The 21,847-nt window shown below is 46.1% G+C and overlaps 1 protein-coding gene across 4 annotated transcripts in view; it reads left to right on the top strand.

Moving 5' to 3' along the window:
- The window catches only part of LOC137354371 (collagen alpha-1(XIX) chain-like), a 655,592-nt gene that overhangs the window by 286,227 nt on the left and 347,518 nt on the right, over window positions 1–21,847 (top strand). For all 4 annotated transcript variants that reach the window (XM_068020137.1, XM_068020135.1, XM_068020134.1 and 1 more), the window contains exon 16: window positions 20,096–20,149. In XM_068020137.1, the coding sequence (XP_067876238.1) occupies window positions 20,096–20,149 (54 nt within the window). The remainder of the gene's footprint in view (window positions 1–20,095; window positions 20,150–21,847) is intronic.

The following is a 21,847-nucleotide window of genomic DNA, read 5'->3' as shown; positions in this document are numbered from 1 at the left end:
CACTCCCTCAACATCCAGCTGATATGAAACCATACACAGGGCATCATGCAGGTTAGAATACAGCAGGCATGATGCCTTCATTCTGTAGCAGTCCATTGTGCCATCTGAACTTGACCCACAACAACAAACCAAACGGTGTCTGTTGGGCAGCAAAGGCTATCTACTGACTACCTGTTTCATGACTCCGGTTCACAACCCATGCACACGTGGGCAGCATGTATATAATGAGAGCCATGCTGCAACATGGAATGTGATACAGCAGACCTTTGGGGTGGTTCAACAATACTTCTACTGCCTGGACTACTCTGATTCATCATTATCACTGTCTGCCTACTCTTCCATCTCTTTCTGTTCCACTACTGCCTGGCAAGGTTGCAGTTCTTGGGGATCTGAAAGGAGAAAGGCACAAGAGTGGGGCTGTGCTGAGGGGAGGGGGTAAAGCAAGAGGTGCATGATTACACTCTCTGCAGCTTGTAAATCAGAAGAGAGTGTGGGATGAGGGGGAAGTGGGATGTGAGAAGGAAGATTAGTTATGAGAAAATAATCATCTTTAATGGCTTCAGCCTTACCACTAGCCAGAGCTTCAAGGGCAATTAGGGATAGGAAACAACTGCTGGTCTTGCCAGTGATGCTCACATCCCATGAATGAATAAAAAAAAGTAATTGCTGCTCCAATAATGACCAGCACCTTCTTCTCCATGGGGATAAGGATATACAGCTGGGCCTGTATCTGCCAGTTAGCTCCTGCTGACTCTGATTATGCACCACTTTGTCCTGCAAGTGAGAGAGAAGTGTGTCAGTGAGAGTGGTGCAATGTATTTGGGTCATGTGGTTGTCATGGTTGAATTAGTGCAGTGCTTACTGTGTGAGGGTGAGGTGAAACTATGACTGTCACATATGAGTTGTGGTTGATAGGTGAGTGATGGGTGCTGGTGAATTAAGCATTGTGTCAGGCTAGTGGTGCAATTGGTGGGCTATGACATAGAACATAGAACATAGAACAGTACATCACAGTACAGGCCCTTCGGCCCACGATGTTGTGTCGAACCTTTAACCTACTCTAAGATCAAACTACCTACATACCCTTCATTCTACTATCATCCATGTACCTATCCAAGAGTCGCTTAAATGTCCCTAATGTATCTGCTTCGACTACCACCGCTGGCAGCGCATTCCATGCACCCACCACTCTCTGTGTAAAGAACCTACCTCTGACATCTCCCCGAAACCTTCCTCCAATCACTTTAAATTTATGCCCCCTGTCCTGGGAAAAAGTCTCTGGCTATCCACTCTATCTATGCCTCTCATCATCTTGTACACCTCTATCAAGTCAACTCTCATCCTTCTTCGCTCCAATGAGAAAAGCCCTAGCTCCCTCAACCTTTCTTCGTAAGACATGCCCTCCAGTTCAGGCAGCATCCTGGTAAATCTCCTCTGCACCCTCTCTAAAGTTTCCACATCCTTCCTATAATGAGGTGACCAGAACTGAACACAATATTCCAAATGTGGTCTAACCAGGGCTTTATAGAGCTGCAGCCTAACCTCGCGGCTCTTAAACTCAATCCCCCTGTTAATGAAAGCCAACACACCATACGCCTTCTTAACAACCCTATCAACTTGGGTGGCAACTTTGAGCGATCTATGGACATGGACCCCAAGATCCCTCTGTTCCTCCACACTACCAAGAATCCTGTCTTTAAGCCTGTATTCTGCATTCAAATTCGACCTTCCAAAATGAATCACTTCACACTTTTCCAGGTTGAACTCCATCTGCCACTTCTCAGCCCAGCTCTGCATCCTGTCAATGTCCCGTTGCAACCTACAAAAGCCTTCCACACTATCCACAACTCCAGCAATCTTCGTGTCATCGGCAGACTTGATAACCCAGACTTCCACTTCCTCATCCAAGTCATTTATAAAAATCACAAAGAGCAGAGGTCCCAGAACAGATCCTTGTGGAACACCACTGGTCACCGAGCTCCAGGCTGAATACTTTCCATCTACTACCACCCTCTGTCTTCTATGGGCCAGCCAATTTTGTATCCAGACAGCCAACTTTCCCTGTATCACATGCCTCCTTACTTTCTGAATGAGCCTACCATGGGGAAGCTTATCAAACGCCTTGCTAAAATCCATATACACCACATCCACTGCTCTTCCTTCATCAATGTGTTTTGTCACATCTTCAAAGAATTCAATAAGGCTTGTGAGGCATGACCTGCCCCTCACAAAGCCATACTGACTGTCTCTAATCAAACCATGCTTTTCCAAATAGTCATAAATCCTGTCTCTCAGAATCCTCTCCAATAATTTGCCCGCTACCGACGTAAGACTGACTGGTCTATAATTCCCAGGGTTATCCCTATTCCCTTTCTTGAACAAGGGAATAACATTTGCCACCCTCCAATCATCTGGTACTCCTCCAGTGGACAGTGAGGACGCAAAGATCATCGCCAAAGGCGCGGCAATCTCTTCCCTTGCTTCCCGTAATATCCTTGGGTATATCCCGTCTGGCCCCGGGGACTTATCTGTCCTCATATCATTCAAAATTTCCAGCACATCCTCCCTCTTAACATCAACCTGTTCGAGCATATCAGCCTGTTTCACGCTGTCCTCACAAACGACCAGGTCCCTCTCACTAGTGAATACTGAAGCAAAGTATTCATTTAGGACCTCCCCTACCTCCTCCGACTCCAGGCACAAGTTCCCTCCACTATCCCTGATCGGCCCTACCCTCACTCTGGCCATCCTCTTGTTCCTCACATAAGTGTAGAACGCCTTGGGATTTTCCTTAATCCTACGCGCCAAGACTTTTTCATGTCCCCTTCTAGCTCTCCTAAGTCCATTTTTCAGTTCCTTCCTGGCTACCTTGTAACCCTCGAGAGCCCTGTCTGATCCTTGCTTCCTCAACCTTAAGTAAGCTTCCTTCTTCCTCTTGACTAGCTGTTCCACATCTCTTGTCATCCAAGGTTCCTTCACCCTACCATCCCTTCCTTGCCTCATCGGGACAAACCTATCCAGCAGTCGCAGAAAGTGCTCCCTAAACAACTTCCACATTTCTGTCGTGCATTTCCCTGAGAACATCTGTTCACAATTTATGCTCCCCAGTTCCTGCCTAATAGCATTGTAATTTCCACTCCCCCAATTAAATATTTTCCCATCCCGTCTGCTCCTGTCCCTCTCCATGACTATAGTAAAGGTCAGGGAGTTGTGATCACTATCACCGAAATGCTCTCCCACCGAGAGATCTGCCACCTGGCCTGGTTCGTTGCCAAGCACCAAGTCCAACATAGCCTCCCCTCTAGTCGGCCTATCTACATATTGAGTCAGGAAATCTTCCTGGACACACCTGACAAAAACTGCTCCATCCAAACTATTTGCACTAAGGAGGTTCCAATCAATATTAGGGAAGTTGAAGTCACCCATGACAACAACCCTGTTACTTCTGCACCTTTCCAAAATCTGCCTCCCAATCTGTTCCTCCGTGTCTCTGTTGCTATTGGGGGGTCTATAGAAAACTCCCAATAAAGTGACTGCTCCTTTCCTGTTTCTGACTTCCACCCATAATGACTCAGTAGACAAACCCTCCTCGACGACCTCCCTTTCTGCAGCTGTGATACTATCCCTGATTAGCAATGCCACTCCCCCACCTCTTTTACCTCCCTCCCTATTCCTTTTGAAACAACTAAACCCCGGAACATCCAACATCCATTCCTGCCCCTGTGATATCCAAGTCTCCGTAATGGCCACAACATCGTAGCTCCAAGTACTGATCCATGCTCTAAGTTCATCACCCTTATTCCTGACACTTCTTGCGTTAAAATAGACACACTTCAACCCATCATACTGGCTGCAACTTTGCCCTGTCAACTGTCTAACCTTCCTCTCAGACTGTCTGCACTCTGTATCTGCCTGTTCAACAGCTACCCCATCCACTGATCCGTAGCTCCGGTTCCCATCCCCCTGCCAAACTAGTTTAAACCCTCCCGAAGAGCTCTAGCAAACCTCCCGCCCAGGATATTGGTGCCCCTCCAGTTCAAATGTAACCTGTCCTTCTTGTACAGGTCCCACCTTCCCCAGAAGGTATCCCAATGATCCACATATCTGAAGCCCTCCCTCCTACACCAGCTCTGTAGCCATGTGTTCAGCTGCACTCGCTCCCTGTTTCTAGCCTCACATGACATTTAGAGATGAATTCATTGACCTTGACCACTCGTTTGAGGTCACTGAACTTGAACTTCTTGCGGCACTGTATCTTCAGGGCGAGACTGCCAGCACTGACCGCAATGGTTATCTGGAGGGCTTCCTGGCCCCCTGTGGATAGAGGACTTCTCTCCTCCTCTCCACTTCCTTAACCAAGGCCTCCAGTGCAGTGTCTGAGAACCTCAGAGCCCACTTTCTCGCTTGTTGCAGCATTGTCACACTTCTTGCAGGTGAGACATTGTTCCCAGACACTTCCAGCACCTGTTGCAGCCAGAATGTACTTTCCCTTTAAAAAGTGTCGTCTGGCTTTAAATAGTGCAGGCTAGCTTTAAGTGATGTTAGCTCATGAACTTGGGAACTTGGGCCCCCTACTGAGGCATGCAGCCAATAAACAGGGCGTTTAGCAGTTGGCTGCACGCCATGATCATTTAAATGAGCAGACAGTACTCCTTCAGTACTGCACTGGAGTGTCAGCCTGGATCAGTAAAGTAGGCTCCGTCAGCTGGGAGGGTGGGTATATTGGTCTTCAAGCTATTGACCATCCACTATCAAGACAATTGGCCTGACCTTATTAATTCATCGTTAAAGTGGGGGCCCTGCTGAGAAATGAGAGAACTCGCCCTCATTCGTGTCAAGTGGGCTCAAGTAACAGGCAGCCCTGGGACTGGAGTCTGTGACCATTCTATTGAGAGACACACAGTCTATTTCCTGAGAAGCTTGGTCATTTTATTTTTTGTGAAGTTTCCACCTAAGTGAAATGTTGTGTTCAATCTAAGTATTCCAAGTCCGTATTTACCACAGTCACTTAACTATCCCGTGCTGCAAAACCTGCTCCTGACTTCCGGACATGTGAGATCTTGGCTTGCTGTCACAGACATCTTAATTTATAGCCAGTGAAACACTGTATGTTTTGCTGAGCCACAGGGAAAAATTATTTCCGAGTCACTGGGTTGGTCAGAGAAGATGTCAGACAGAATTGACTTGAATGTAGCACTTACTGTCTTTTGCCAGCAACTGCTCCCCAATACTTCTGCTGCGAAAGCATGAGGAAAATGTGGAGCCAACGTATCGATGCCGTGCAATATGCCCTCTGACCTTTCACCTTTAATCACAGTGACCAGCAGATTGGTGTTGCTATTTTGAATAGCAACCATGGTCTTCTGTTAGTAATGTGCATCTCATGTTCTTAGCTCTTTTATTTTTCTCAAAGATTGAAGTGCAAGTGTTTAAAATAACTAGGCATTTAGCATCTGGTTTCTTTCATGTTCCTGTGTTTTTATTTGAGAAACAGGAACTGTACAAATTAAGAAGCTCGTCAGTTGTAACTTTACTCTGAGGTATAGAATGACTGTCACCTACCAGTTGCTACAAAATCGCTCAATTTTCTCAGCATCTGTCCTGAATATAACACAGTTGATTGTTTTAAAATATCTTTGAGCATCATGACCATGATCGCATGAAGTATGATATAATTCATGGGTGTCACAACAAGAAATTATGGCATGTTAGGTGTCTGCTGACTCTGCAACTTCGGCGAGCACAGTCATTGTTTTTGATACATTTTTGAGTTAAAAAAAGAAATGCATTTGTATAGCACCTCTCACGACATCAGGACATCCCAAAGTGCTTGGCGATGGGGAGAAAGGCCGTTTGACTGACGGTCAATATTCGTGCGATCAGGTGACGCAGAGTCGGTTCACTTTACAATTAGTGTGGGTTGGCAATGGTTCACGAGGATGGAAGTGTCAGGTGGGGATATGGAGCTGGGTGGCTGGAAGCATGTGTGATGACACCTCCAGTAATATCTCCAATTGTAATCCATGGAAGGTTTTCCAGCGGAGGTGATTGGAGAGCACTATGGAATGGGAGCCCTGTAACATGGGAATAAGGCAGAAATATTATTTGCATCATGGAAACCTCCTTTACGATTGAGTTGTTGGGCTGAATTTTCGGACACTCCCCCACCTCCAAGGTGGGGAACAGAGGTGGGGGGGGGGGGGGGGGGGTGGGGGAGGAGGGGCATAAATACCAGCGAAGGTTGGTATGTCAGTTTCAAGACGCCGTACCCAGTGCTGGCACTGTTCACCAGGGCAGAGGAGAGGGTGGGATAGCTATCCCACTCACCTCCCCATTGAGGCCAATCAAAGTACTGAAAAAGCTCATTAAGAGCTTGTTGGAGGAGGAGGGTGGAATTTTGAAGGGGGCACACAAATTTCAGGACCTGTTCATTTCTGATCAGCTGAAAGCAGGCGGGTACGGAGCGGGGAGCCAGTCATGGCTGCCCCATGGCATCACCACGGCCCCATAAGGGGGTCAGCAGGGCATAGGGGGCTCGGCATTTGCAAAGAAGGTGCCCTTGGTGCTGCACAGGTGGCAGAGGACACTCAGCACTCGGGCATTGAACATGGCTGGCATCCCCCCCCCCCCCCCACCGGCATTGCGGGGGCTGAAGAGCAGGGGGCAAGGCTACCAATCACAATAGGGGGGCACCTGACCAAAAGGAAGGCTGCAGCTGGCAAAAGGGGCACGAATATCAGATTTTGGGCCCTGTGGCGATGAGGAGCAACACCCTCCGTGGGGAGGGTAGAACCCCGAGCAGCAGGAGGGCATTGGGAGAGGAAAGAGGGGAAGGAAAGCGACTGAGGCCCTCAACACAGGACCTACCGCCAAAGACAGAGCTACCTGGAGATGACTGAGACCCAGTGCTGCAGGACAGTGCAACTACCCAGGCAGATTGTCACAGACATATGTGGCATTGAACTCCTTCACTTCTACCTCCTTCTAAGGATCAGCTGTGGACCTTGGCGGCATCTCAAAAATGGCTTCACACCACTGCATCTCACAGGTCATTGATGCCCTCTCGGCCAGAGCGGGACATCACATTCATTTTACGACAGCTGCGGCCTCATAGGGACAGAGGGCAGTGGGTTTTGCCTCCATCACTAGGCTTCCCCAGGTGCAGGGCATCATCAATTGCAACCATGTGGCCGTCAAGGCACCTAGTGACTGGCCAATCAGAATCATCAACTGGAAGGTCTTCCACTTGCTCAACGTTCAACATGTCTGCGACCACAACAAGAGCTTCCTCCATGTGTGCACTCGCTTTTCTGGCAGCTGCCATGACTCCTTTTTCCTCCAGCAGTCCAGGTAGCCTCAGATCTTCATTCCATCCCCAAAGTGTGTGAATGGATACTAGGGGAAAAGCAAAATCTTTTGGAGAGATGGTCACTGACCCCTCTGTGGGAGCCCTAGCCAGAAGCACAGTGGCACAGAGGCACTACCATCAATTCCACCTGCTCACTAGGACAACCATTGAGCATCAGTTTTCTGAAGATTCAATTCTGGTGCCTGAACCAGTTGGGTGGTGCCCGCCAATACCCTCCTGCAAGGATCTCAGTCATTGTGGTGGTCTGCTGTGCTCTCCATAACATGGCCCTCCAGAGAGGTGTGGAGCTTGAGGCCAGTGAGGCCTGGAAGGAGACAGCTCATCGGGGGAGGAGCAGAAGCAGGAGGTGAGAGAGGAGAGGGAAGTGGAGGCTGAGGGAGATGATGCTGAACTGAAAGGTGCACACTACTAGGGGTGTACTACAGACCCCTGAATAGTGAGAGGGAGACAGAAGAACAAATATGTAGGGAAATTTCTGAGTGCACAAACAATAGGGCAATAATAGTTGGGGATTTCAACTACCCTAATATCAACTGGGATACAACCAGTGTGAAGGGGACAAAATTCTTGAACTGCAGTCAAGAGAACTTTTTTAGCCAGTACGTAACAAGCCTAACGAGAGTGGGCGCAATTCTAGATTTAGTCTTTAGTAATGAAGCTGGGCAAGTGGATGAAGTAGCAGTGGGTGACCATTTTGGAGATAGTGACTGTAATAGAATATTACAATATTACAAGATTTAGCATTATTATGGAAAAGGACAAATATAGAATCGGAGTAAATGTTCTAAATTGGGGGAAGGCAAATTTTACGAAACTGAGAGGTGATCTGGCGAAAGTAGACTGGATACAGCTACTTGAAGGAAAATCAGTGGCAAATCAGTGGGAGACATTCAATCGAGAAATTCTATGGGTGCAGTGTAGGCATGTCCCCACAAAGATAAAGGGTGGTACTGCCAAATCTGGAGCCCCCTGGTTATCTAGAAGCATACAGGGTAAGATAAAGCAGAAAAAGAAAGCTTATGACAGTCACAAAAACTTAATACTTTAGAAAGCCTAGAGGAGTATAAAAAGTGCAGGGGTGAAGTAAAAAAGGAAATTAGGAAAGCAAAGAGAGGAAATGAAAAAGCATTGGCAGTAAAATCAAGGAAAACCCAAAGATGTTTTATCAGTACATTAAGAGCAAGAGGATAACTAAGGAAAGGGTAGAGCCTAACTTATGCATGGATGTAGAAGGTATGGGCAGATTTCTTAATGAGTACTTTGTCTCTGTCTTCACAAAGGAGAGGGATGATGCAGACATTGTATTTAAAGAGGAGGAGTGTGAAATATTAGATATGATAAGCATAATGAGAGAGGAAGTACGAAACGGTCTGAGATCCTTGAAAGTGGATAAATCACCAAGGCCGGATGGATTGTTTCCCAGGTTGTTCAGTGAAGCCAAAGAGAAAATAGCGGATGCTCTGAGGATCATTTTCAAATCTGCACTAGATACAGACAAGGTACCAGAAGATTGGAGGTCTGCGAACGTTGTACCATTGTTTAAAAAGGGTGCGAGGGATAAGCCAAATAATTATAGGTCAGTCTGACTTTGGTGGTGGGCAAATTCTTCGAAACACTTCTGATAGATAGGATAAACTGTCACTTAGAAAGGCACAGATTAATCAAGGATAGTCAGCATGGATTTGTTAAGGGAAGGTCATGTCTCACTAACTTAATTGAATTTTTGAGGAAGTCACAAGGAGGATTGATGAGGGTAGTGTAGTGGATCTGGTCTACATGGATCTTAGTAAGGCATTTCACAAGATCCCACATGGCAGACTGGTCAGTAAAATGAAAGCCCATGGGATACAGGGGAATGTGGTGAGTTGGATCCAAATTGGCTTTTGTGAATGGGATGTGGTTTCCAGCAGTATTCCACAGGGCTCAGTTTTGGGTCCCTTGCTGTTTGTGGTATATATTAATGATTTGGACTTAAATGCGGGAGGCATGATTGAGAAATTTGCAGATGACACAAAAATTGGCCATGTAGTTGATAGTGAAGAGGATAGCCGTAGACTCCAGAATGATTTCAATCATTTGGTTGAATGGGCAGATGAGTGATAACAGCTGGAGTATTGCATACAGTTCTGGCCACCACATTACAGGAAGGACATAATTGCTCTGGAGAGAGTACAGAGGAGGAGGAGATTTACAAGAATGTTGCCAGGGCTGGAAAATTGTAGCTTCGAGGAAAGATTGGAAGGTTAGGGTTGTTTTCCTTCGAACACAGGAGGCTGAGGGGTGACTTAATTGAGGTGTACAAAATTATGAGGGGCCTAGATAGAGTAGATAGAAAGGACCAGTTTCCCCTAGTGGAGAGGTCAATTACCAGGGGGCACAGATTTAAGGTGATTGGTAGAAGGGTAAGAGGGGACATGAGGAAAAACGTTTTCACCCAGAGGGCAGTGGGTGTCTGGAATTCACTGCCAGGAATGGTGGTGGAGGCAGAAACTCTCAACTCATTTGAAAGGTACCTGGACCTGCACCTGAAGTGCTCTAACCTGCAAGGCTATGGACCAGGTGCTGGAAGGTGGGATTAGATTTTGTGGCTAGTTTTTTTTCAACTGGCGCAGACATGATGGACTGAATGGCCTCCTTCTGTGCTGTAACTTTTCTATGGTTCTATGGTTCTATGGTTCTATGTGCCCCAGCTGCATGACAAGGTGGCTGGGCACAGCTCAGGGTGCAAAGGGCTCGTGAGGATGCCATGAATGTCAAGGATCTCCTGATTCAGGAACGTTACAACTGAGCCTCTCTGACCTAGGTTGAGGGGAATGGAAGGGAGTCTCAGATACCTGTGTTAACAAAGGGATGGAAGACACAGCCTGCAACACCTGAACACCTATCGCCAATGAAGGAAGCACATCTGCCCAGAGGCTTTTCCCTCACCATGGAGGATCCTGTTATCTCTTTCATCACTTTTCCTGTCACAGCAGCAATAAGAGGAGTCCCAGATGTATGGCTTAAAATGTCATCATATGTACAGTGCAAAGAGTGGAAAACAGGAGACAGAGACAGTAAGAAGACTCTTCAGTGACCCATTTAGTGTTCCATGCAACACGCTGACCTCCTCCTGCCACCTTCTGGGAAGAAGACCTCCTTTCTTGCCCCTCAAAGCCTCCAGCATCAGATCCAAGTCAGGCATCGATGATGCAAGTGCAACCCTGCCCCGAGTGCCACACCTCCAGCTCTCCTCTGGTGAAGTGGAAGGCTTTGGGCACAAACTGTAGATCTCCCCCTCAGGACAACCAGTAGCCTCAGCGATTGGTGCTGTGGGTGTCTAACACTTCACCTGACCTACGTCCGTTGCTGCCCTCATTGGCTCTAATTGGACAGGAAATGGATCTCCATACCAAATAAGGGCCTCACCCCATGAAAATCTGAACTTTAATCAGTTCCCCACTGGAGATGGGTTCCTGACCTGAAAACAATCCCGGCTCCTGTTTCCCACCTCCGTGGTAAAAATTCATCCCGATAAGTCTGCTGCTCGCTGGGTACAGGGATATACACACCAGGGAGGGGCACACATATACAGACGAGGGAAATGCAGACCAGGAGGGGAACAGGAATATGCAGACCAGGGAGGGGCACACATATACAGACGAGGGAAATGCAGACCAGGAGGGGAACAGGAATATGCAGACCAGGGAGGGGCACACATATACAGACGAGGGAAATGCAGACCAGGAGGGGAACAGGAATATGCAGACCAGGGAGGGGCACACATATGCAGACCAGGAATTTACAGACCAACAAGGGGCATAGGGATATGCAGACCAGGGATATACAGACCAGTGAGGGGCACAGGTTGAGTCACTGCTGAATTAGCTGATCTCTATCAGTTTGGCAGTAGGAGGTATAAAATTGGACTCGGCTCCAGGAGGAAGGGTGTGGTGGAAAGGGATATCAGCCAGGGCTCCCCCTCCTGATTGCTACCCAGTAATACCTTACTATGCAGTACCTCCAACAATGCAGTTCTTCCAACTATACAGAACTTCCAACAATGTAGCACTTCCAACAATGTGGCATCCCCAACAATGCAGCAACTCTGACAATGCAGCACCTCCAGCAAAGCAGTACCTCCAACAATGTGGCATGTCCGACAGTGCAGCAACTCTGACCATGCAGCACCTCCAACAATGCAGCATCTGACAATGCAACATCTCTGACAATGCAGCACCTTCCACCATTCAGCATCTCTGGCAATGCAGCACCTCTGACAATGCAGCACCTCTGACAATGCAGCACCTCCCACCATGCAGCACCTCTGGCAATGCAGCACCTCTGACAATGCAGCATCTCTGACAATGCAGCACCTCCCACCATGCAGCACCTCTGGCAATGCAGCACCTCTGGCAATGCAGCACCTCTGACAATGCAGCACCTCCCACCATGCAGCACCTCTGGCAATGCAGCACCTCTGACAATGCAGCATCTCTGACAATACAGCACCTTCCACCATTCAGCACCTCTGGCAATGCAGCACCTCTGACAATGCAGCACCTCCCACCATGCAGCACCTCTGGCAATGCAGCACCTCTGATATTGCAGCACCTCTGACAATGCAGCACTGCCATTTTTCCTGGTAACTATTCTGCAAGGAAGTTGAAGTCAGCCATCTCAGCAGTTTGGACGTTAGACTTGAAAATCTCTATATTGTTGTATTTATGAGAGATGATCTTGCTGTGCCAATGGTCTTTATAATTGAGGGCTCCACTTCAGATGCAGACATACCTCAGTCATTAACATTGCTGCATCACATGGGAGATGGCAGGGTCTATTTGGGTGCCAGGCTCCAGTTAATTAATATGATCTGTGGGACATGACCAGATTTGTGGGAGGGTCCGGCTACCAGCATGATTTTTTTAAACCAACACAAAAGCTCATGGAAACTCAATTTGCACTGGACCTAATTTGTGATTAGAATTCCATGCCTCTTTGTGCTGGATTCACCAATTTTGAGCGAATTGCACTGAAAAAAACAGCACAACCGAGCGGACGTGCCAGGCCAGGATACCTTGGAATTTGTTTGGGATGTGGGAACGTGTCTGGCACAGCACTGATTCCCCATGGATAATGGAATTGAGCCTGTTGACGTGAGCTTGAAGTTGGTCAGATTCCTGGTAAAACTGACTATGTCGAGTCAGTATTTACAGGGTCAAGTTTCCACTTTGTGTACAAGCAGTAAATTGCACCCAAAATCATCCTGAAATTGCTCTGGTTAGGTTACAGTTTCAAGTTTCCGTGAGAATTCATTTTCATAATCACAAGCATAAAATCTTTCATGAACCAGCACACTCGGGCAGCGTCATCGAACATAATTGTTCCTTTTCTCTTTCCATTCAACAATATTCCTTGACCTATTTAAGAGGAGGAATTGGTTGCAGTTTTATTAATACAGCTGAAAATGGGGTTCTCAGCAAAAATAAGCATTTTTAGTCAGAATGCCCAGTCCTCCGCCGATGAATAACCTGAATTAAATTTTATTTCATGTGAAAAAACTTTAGAACATGCCAGCTAGTGGCCGTGCATCCGATTGTCAGTGATGATCGATTTCAGACAGAGGTTTGCAAGCAGCTTTATGCAGAAGGTGCGTTACTGATAGCAGGCACACAGCCATCCTGTTACTGACAGCCCTTTTTAAAACAAATTCCTCCCAACATCCAGAAGCCCCATGTTTTCACACATTGAGATGTCAGAGACTGCTCTGTGACCGAAGAGCATGATGTTGGATTACATAGTTAACATTGCAGCTCTGTGACCTTTCAATAGACCTGAAACGTTAACTCTGATTCTCTCTCCACAGATGCTGCCTGACCCGCTGAGTATTTCCAGTGTTTTCTGTTTTTATTTCAGATTTCCAGCATCCGCAGTATTTTGCTTTTGTGTTGGATTATATCTCATTTAGCAATGGAAAGCACAGGTTCGTCATTTGAAGTAGCAGCTTGAAAAGCAAATAATGAGGTTGAATTCTGATGTGTTTGGGCACTTTCCCCTCAGGATCTTCTTGACATGTGTCAGTCCTCAGAGTCTAAACTATAACACAATCAGAGGAAGCAGTGCTTTGCTGTGTAAGGAGCAGTCACCGAGCTGCAAACCTCTAAATTATTACATTCATTGCTGAAGTTGTCAAGAGTGAAATGTCCTCTTTAGTCACACAAATGCTCCAAGCTAATGCTCGTGTGAAGCGTTGCCTCATTGAGTACAGATTGGGAGTGGAAGGCAGCTAATCCTCCATTAATGGATGACTGTGGTGGACAACGACAAGGAGAACTGAGCCCAGCTCCTGACTGCAGCCTGTCAGCCTGGACCAGGGCAGTCTGGCCCAGTTGGTTACATGTGGTACTGGCAAGGCCACTGGCCAGAGTGTCAGTCAGGGGCGTAGACATGCTGTCATCCCAAGAGAGGGCAGCTGCTGCTTCTTCCTTCCTGAGACAGCACCTCAGCCCTCCTACAGCTCTGTGCAAAAATCAGAAGTGACAAGACGCCCTGCAAGTCTCTGTCAACAGTGATGATCCACCTGAGCTTCAATGACAGTAGTGTGAGCTGACATGGAAGCTGCCAGAGCTGTCACCAGAGGCTCCATCATGGTGGGTACCACTTGTCATGAAGATGCTTCCATTATTAATATTTTTTGAGGACTCTTGTTTAAAAGATTGTGAAAATTGGTTCATTTGAAAGCCTGAGTAGATTCCTGGATTTGTCACTAGAAGGAAATGTTGGATTTTTTTTTTAAAACACTTACTGGAAGAGACAATGAAGTGATAAATAAACATAAGGAGCCTGGCTGGCTATTGGAGTTATTTACAGAGAAATCACATGTCTAGGTTTATGGTTGTCAGAAGTTTTTGGCTTGGACTGTTTGAATGTTCAGTTGGTGTGTAGCCTGCAGAGAGAGGAGCCAACCAACTCATCCTTTTCCGCCTATTTTGGAAAATCTTCTGAGAATCCAGTGTGATAATGATGCAGTAATTCTCCCGAAAAGCCTGCAAGACTACCCCTCGATGTTTCCTGAACTGAACTGCTCCAGAAAGATCCCTGTGACAGCCGTCTATGTGTACCCGGATGCCAGACCAAAGGCCATCTGGATCATTCCGTATCTTATCCTTTATCTACAAGAATTGACAATAACTTGGCCAAAGTATTTTTTTTAAAGTTGATTTCTGCAGAGCCTGTTTTTTTCATTTTTCGTTATTTTTTCTTTAACCGGTATGTATGTGTGCGTGTGTGTTAGGTTACTTTAGATGGGTAGATATTTATACTTTCGCATTTAAAACTGTGTGTTAATAAGCTTTGCATCTTTATTGAATAAGTCTTGTTTTATAGTAAATCAATAATTTTGTTGTTTATTAAAGAAACCCTGGTTGGCAGATTTTTATTCTGAAACTAAAACAGATAAGTATAAAACAGGCCGTATCAGTAACTGGGTAAAACATTTAAATATATGTTGTGACCAGTGGAGTAGCAGAATGAAAGAAAGACAGTGCATTCCTCCAACCTCGGTCATAACACACTGTTGTGCTCATGGAGCTGACCACTTGCTCTGTGTTGGCCAGAATGGTCTCCATGCTCTGCATGAGCTCCTGGTCCAAGTTGGAGCTAGACTTGGAGCCATGGTGTGCAAGCTCACTGCCCAGTGCACTGTGTATTTCACAATACATGTCCATCATCCTTCTTCAGTAGCCTAATCCCTCATCGACATATGAATCATCTACAGCACAGCTACCATGTGATCTCACCCCTGCGATAAGCGTCCTATTCCTCTGCCCTATGTCTTCCACACTTGTGGCTACTGATTCACCACATGGAGACCCCATCCTCTAACCTACCCTCTCAGGTAGACGTGGTGCCATTCTCCATGTTGGTGCAGTGCTTGTTACTCTCCCGACGGTACATCTCCAGGAAAGCTGACTTTGTCTACCTGAGGTGACACAGGGACATTGATATATGTACAGCACCTAAAATGAAAGAGAGGGACCTGAGTTAGCTTTTCATGTGAAGGGAGAGCAGAAAACCATGTGAGCACTGTAGTTTGTCACGCAGAGTGTGGAGGGCAAGATGAAAGAAAGAAAGGAAAAAGAGGATAAGGATGTGAAGAAACCCTGCACGGCATCTCCTCCAGTTTTAATAGGTGCAATGGGCCAAGCCTCTATCCTGCCCATGATGGCCAGAACATTCTCCTTTAGTTTCCCCCTCTTGCCATGTGTTGTGCATGGCCTTCTCCTGCAAGAAAGAGGGTAATGTGATAGTGACAGCCTTGTGAGTTGTTTTTGGAATGTACTTGTCATGGCTGAATAGTTGGTATGTTGTGCAGAAGATGTGCAGTGTGAGGAAGTGAACATTGTAATAGTGATGACAGTAGGAGGTGCAGAGAATGTGACTAGGAAGAGAAGGAGGTGTAGTGAAGTATGGTACAGTGATAGTGGGAGAGTGGAGGGGAGGGAAGTATTGTGACTATTGAGGCTGGAGTTGGTGAAGGTGTGAGCAGAGAGTAATTGATGAGAGACGTAAGATTCTTACCTTGACAACTCTGGTGATATCATTGAACCTTTTACTTTTTGACCTCCTCTGCGATCTCTTCCCACTGGGGGTGGAGATGTTGTCTGGAGGGCATTCAAAACCGCCCCTCTCCCCCAACCCCTGAGGGGTGGACAACCTGGATCAATGCTTCCAAAACTGCATCCAAGAAGCCTTCATTCCCTTCTCGATACCTCTTTCATTTTAGCCCTTTCGCAATGTCTCCCTGCTGTTGACACCTAGAGTGCACCTCCCCTTTAAACGATGTCGGTTGCCTTTAAGTGGCACCAATAAAACCCAATTTCACACCCCAACACCAGCAGCCCCTCCCTCCCAGCGAGTCCGCACTAATAAGCAGTGCAGGTAGCACTGTCTTGTATGCCTGACTCATTATAATGAACAGGCAGAATTATTATTCTACCGTACACAAATAGTCTAACTGCACAATAGACAATGATTTGTATAGGTTTCACATTCCCCCTTTTCTCTTCTTTCTGTGGTGTTTTCAACTTTTCCTCCCACTTTTAAAGATACATGTAGCTGAACCATCAAGTCTCTCTGATCCTTTGCTGCTTTTAAAGTTTTACCATTGAAAGCAAATTTCATCTGACATCTACCTTCCATCTACTAACCTGTATATGTGCTCCCATAATCACTTCCAGCCGTCTCCACACTTAAACACACCCAGTATGTTTCTCTCATCTGCAAATGCAAAAAGGGAGGGGGACAGAAAGCAGGAAACAACAGGCCAGTTATCTTAACATCTATCATAGGGAAAATGTTAGAAGCTATTACTAAATACGTTAGAGCAAGGCACTTAGAAAAATTCAAGGTAATCAGGTAGAGTCAATATGGTTTTGTGAAAGGGAAATCATGTTTATACAACTTGTTGGAGTTCTTTGAAGAAGTAACGTGCTGTGGATAAAGGGGAATCGGTGGATGTACTGTAGTTAGATTTCCAGAGGGCATTTGATAAGGTGCCATATCAAAGGTTATTGTGGAAAATAAAAGCTCAAGGTGTAGTGGGTAACATTTTGGCATGGATAGAAGATTGGCTAGCTGACAGAAAACAAAAAGTAGGCATAAAAGGGTCATTTTCTGGTTGGCAAGATGTAATGAGTGGTCTGCAGCAGGGATCAGTGCTGGGGCCTCAACTTTTTATAATTTATATAAATGACTTGGATGAAGGGACCAAAGGTTTGGTTGTTAAATTTGCTGATGACACAAAGATAGGTAGGAAAGTAAGTTGTAAAGAGGACATAAGGAGGCTATAAAGGGATATAAATAGGTTAAGTGAGTAGGCAAAGATCTGGCAAATGTGACATTGTGACATTGTCCAATTTGGCAGGAAGAATAAAAAAGAAGCATATTATCTAAATGGTGAGAGATTGCAGAGGTCTGCAATGCAGAGGGATCTGAGTGTCCTGGTGCATGAATCGCAAAAGATAAGTATGCGGGTACAGCGAGTAATTAGGAATGCTAATAGAATGTTATCATTTATTGCAAGGGCAATTGAATACAAAAGTAGGGAGGTTATGCTTCACCTGTACAGGGCATTGGTGAGACTACATCTGGAGTACTGTGTAAAGTATTGGTCTCCTTATTTAAGGAAGGATGTAAATGCATTGGAAGCAGTTCAGAGAAAGTTTACTAGACTAATACCTGGAATGGGCGGGTTGTCTTATGAGGAAAGATTGGACAGGATAGGCTTGTAATTGCTGGAGTTTAGAAGAGTGAGAGGCGACTTGATTGAAACATATAAGATTCTGAGGGGTCTTGACAGGGTGGATGTGGAAAGGATCTTTCCTCTTATGGGAGATCTAGAACTAGGGGTCACAATTTAAAAATAAGGGGTCGCCCATTTAAGACAAAAGTGAGCAGAAATTTTTTCTCTCAGAGGGTCGTGAGTCTTTGGAATTCTCTTCCTCAAAAGGTGGTGGAAGCAGAGTCTTTGAATATTTTTAAGGCAGACGCAGATAGATTCTTGATATCCAATGGGGTGAAAGGTTAGTGGGAGTAGGTGGAAATGTGGAGTTGAGATTACAATTAGATCAGCTGTGATCTTATTCAATAGTGGAGCAGGCTCAAGGGGCCAAATGGCCAACTCCTGCTCCTAATTCATTTGTCCGTATGTTCGTAAATTCTGGTATGGTTTCCTCCAGACCCAAATCCAGATCACTTCTACATATATTGAGATGACCAATGATCCTAACACTGACCCCTGGAGTTTAAAACTGTTTACATCCCTCAGGGCCAATTGCAACCTGCCAAAATCGACTTTAACAAGCCAGTAATGGCCTCCAACTAGGGTCAGTTGATTTACTGCCCCAATGACACTGATTCTCTAGCTGCCAGCATTTTTATTGGGGTTATAGTCGTTGCTTGTTTCAGGCAGTAGGCCCCTTTTACAATGCAAATCGAAGTCCTAAGACTCGCATAGAGCTCTGATTGCCAATTTGTGACAGAACTGGTTGGAGGGAGCACCCCGTGCACTCTGATCCATTTTACTGGCAGAATGCACTGGCAGAATACGTAAGTTTTAAATTATTGCTACGAGGCCAGAAGGAGCAGGAGGGCACAAAAATAATTAGGGATTTTGCCCCCTTCATCACAGCCACAATCACGAATATCCGCCAGTTATTGCGTATTCCCTTGCTGCTGGACAGGCCTCCTCCAGGCCGCTCAGTATCGTACCAGCTTGACTCTGACCAGCTTCATTTGGTACCGATAACTTGCCAGTTCTATTTAATTGCGGCCCGTGCATCAGGATGACTCTGGCCACTTCACTGCTGTAAGAACCAGAAATTAAAACCCACACCCTCCAGTCCAATAAACATCCATTAAGCCTGCCTTTGTTTCTGTCCTTTAACCAATTTCCCTATCCATGCTGCCACACTCCATTTAATGTATCAACAAGCTTTCTATGTGGCACCTTATCAAAAACCTTTTGAAAATCTATATAATCCACAGCATTTCGTTTCAGCAATGCACAGCTCAAAGCACTCTATTAAATTTGTCAGGCATGACTTGATTTTTACAAATCCCTGCTGGCTGTTCTTAATTAATCCATGTCTTTCTGGCTGAGTATCAGTTTTATCGGGTATTATGGCTTCTAGAAGCTTGCCAGCTGATTGGTCTGTAATTACCTGGTTTAGACCTTGATGCGTTTTTGAACAGAGGTGTGACATTAACAACATTCTAGTCGCCTGACACACACAAGAATGCTGGAAAGAAGCCCCTGGTATTGTACTAAGTCATAGAGACTAGAAGGCTCCAGACTCGGTCCCCAGTCTCTCCTGCATGGATTGCTCTCAAATGGGTAGCAATTGGTAGCAAATGGGTCACTGAAGAGAAGAAAATCAGCAACGGCAATTTGCATTTATATAGCGTCTTTAACGTAACAAAACATCCCAAAGCACTTTACAGGAGTGTTATCAAATTAGATTTGACACGAACCACACTAAGAGACAATGTGACAGGTCACCAAAAGCTTGGTCAAAGAGGCAGGGTTTAAGGACCAGCTTAAAGGAGGAAAGTGAGGTTGAGGGTTGAAGAGGTTGAGGGAGGGAATTCCAGAGCTTAGGGCGCAGGCAGCTGAAGGCATGATCGACAATGGTGGAGTGATGAAAATTGGGGATGTGCAAGAGCCCAGAATTGGAGGAATGCGGAGAACCCGGAGGGACATGGGGCTGGAGGAGTTTACAGAGATAGGAAGGAATGAGGCCATTAAGGAATTTGAAAGTAAGGATGAGAAATTTAAAGTCGAGGTGTTGTCGGATTGGGAGCCTATGTAGATCAGTGAGCAGCCAGGGCTCTGAGTTCCAATTAATATCAACTGAGCCTTTCAAAAAGTGCCCTGTGTTTGCAAAGAGTCAGCAGAACCGGGCTCCAGCAATTCAGCGACTTCAGGAGAGGAAAAGAAAATCTTGGGAGAAAAAAACCCCTGGCGTTTACTTTTGTGGTTTATTTCTTCTTTGCTGCTGTGTTGAGTCATGGTAGTGCCCTGCATTATACACTCACACTCTTCCCTTCCTATGTCTCAATACAGGAAAAAAGCAAAATGTCTTATTGGCCCTAAACATTTACCACGTCATATATTTCAGGTAGAGGCAATGCTCGGTTACAGCGTGATTGAACTTTCTTCACCTTCCTACTGTTTCTTCCCTTTAGGGAAAGCGAGGTAGGCGAGGACCCACAGGAAACCCCGGACCCCCAGGCCCCCCTGTAAGTACACTTACTTTTTTCCCATTTGCCTTGTTTTGTACCCGTTGTCTTTTTCTTACCTCTGGAGAGTGAGTTTGAAGGCGGCACAGGAGGAAGGGACAGTAAAGTGAAGGGGTTTTGAACAAAGGGAGTTTGGGAAATCTCAACCCAGTAAATACAAGACCAGAATATGTCACAGATTAATGTATCAGCGAAAGAGCATTGTCAAAAAATATACCACGGCATGTCAAAGAGGAGTGAGAGGAACAAGAATTTTTCAAGGATCTCAGAGGTGAGGAGAAATGATCAAAGTATTGGTTGAAATGAAGGGTTTGAACAAGGCTTTTAAAGATGGGTAAGGAGTTTGGGGGGTGGGTGGATAGGTTGGTGAAGAGAGTTCCCCAGAGCACAGCTGAGAAACTAAAAATGTCACCACCAGTAGTGAGCGGGTGGGGAGATCTACAGGAGGCCAGCGATAGAGGATGAAATGTGCAGCAGGTATCATAAGGCTGAAGACATTTTCAGAGGTCAGATGGGCTGAAGGCACAGAGGGAGTTGTAAATGAATATGAGGATTATAAATCCACCAGGCTTGGGGAGAGTGAACCTGTGAGGACAAGAGTTGTGGACGAGTGAAAATTAATATGGTTCAGGTTATGAATGGAGTTGTGGACAAGTGATGATTAATGTGGTTCAAGATATGACTGGGGTTCTGGACAAGTCATGATTAATAAGTCATATCCTGAACCATGAGTCGTGGAGGGGTGATGTTTAATATGGCTCAGCATATAACTAGGATTGTGAATGAGTGATGATTAATCTGGCTCAGGATATAACTAGGGTTGTGAATGAGTGATGATTAATATCTTTCCTTTCTTCTTTCTTTCTTTCTTTGGCCTCCTTATCTCGAGAGACAATGGGTAAGTGCCTGGAGGTGGTCAGTGGTTTGTGAAGCAGCGCCTGGAGTGGCTATGAAGGCCAATTCTAGAGTGACAGACTCTTCCACAGGTGCTGCAGAAAGATTTGTTTGTCGGGGCTGTTACAGTTGGCTCTCCCCTTGCGCCTCTGTCTTTTTTCCTGCCAACTGCTAAGTCTCTTCGACTCGCCACACTTTAGCCCCGCCTTTATGGCTGCCCCGCCACCTCTGGCGAATGCTGGCAACTGACTGCCACGACTTGTGATCAATGTCACAGGACTTCATGTCGCGTTTGCAGACGTCTTTAAAGCGGAGGCATGGACGGCCGGTGGGTCTGATATCAGTGGCGAGCTCGCTGTACAATGTGTCTTTGGGGATCCTGCCATCTTCCATGCGGCTCACATGGCCAAGCCATCTCAAGCGCCGCTGACTCAGTAGTGTGTATAAGCTGAGGATGTTGGCCGCCTCGAGGACTTCTGTGTTGGAGATATGGTCCTGCCACCTGATGCCAAGTATTCTCCGGAGGCAGCGAAGGTGGAATGAATTGAGACGTCGCTCTTGGCTGACATACGTTGTCCAGGCCTCGCTGCCGTAGAGCAAGGTACTGAGGACACAGGCTTGATACACTCAGACTTTTGTGTTCCGTGTCAGTGCGCCATTTTCCCACACTCTCTTGGCCAGTCTGGACATAGCAGTGGAAGCCTTTCCCGTGCGCTTGTTGATTTCTGCATCTAGAGACAGGTTACTGGTGATAGTTGAGCCTAGGTAGGTGAACTCTTGAACCACTTCCAGAATGTGGTTGCC

This window comes from Heterodontus francisci, chromosome 3 (genome assembly GCF_036365525.1).
Source record: "Heterodontus francisci isolate sHetFra1 chromosome 3, sHetFra1.hap1, whole genome shotgun sequence".
In the NCBI taxonomy this organism is placed as follows: Eukaryota; Metazoa; Chordata; class Chondrichthyes; order Heterodontiformes; family Heterodontidae; genus Heterodontus; species Heterodontus francisci.
This window is presented reverse-complemented; position numbering and strand designations above follow the sequence as displayed.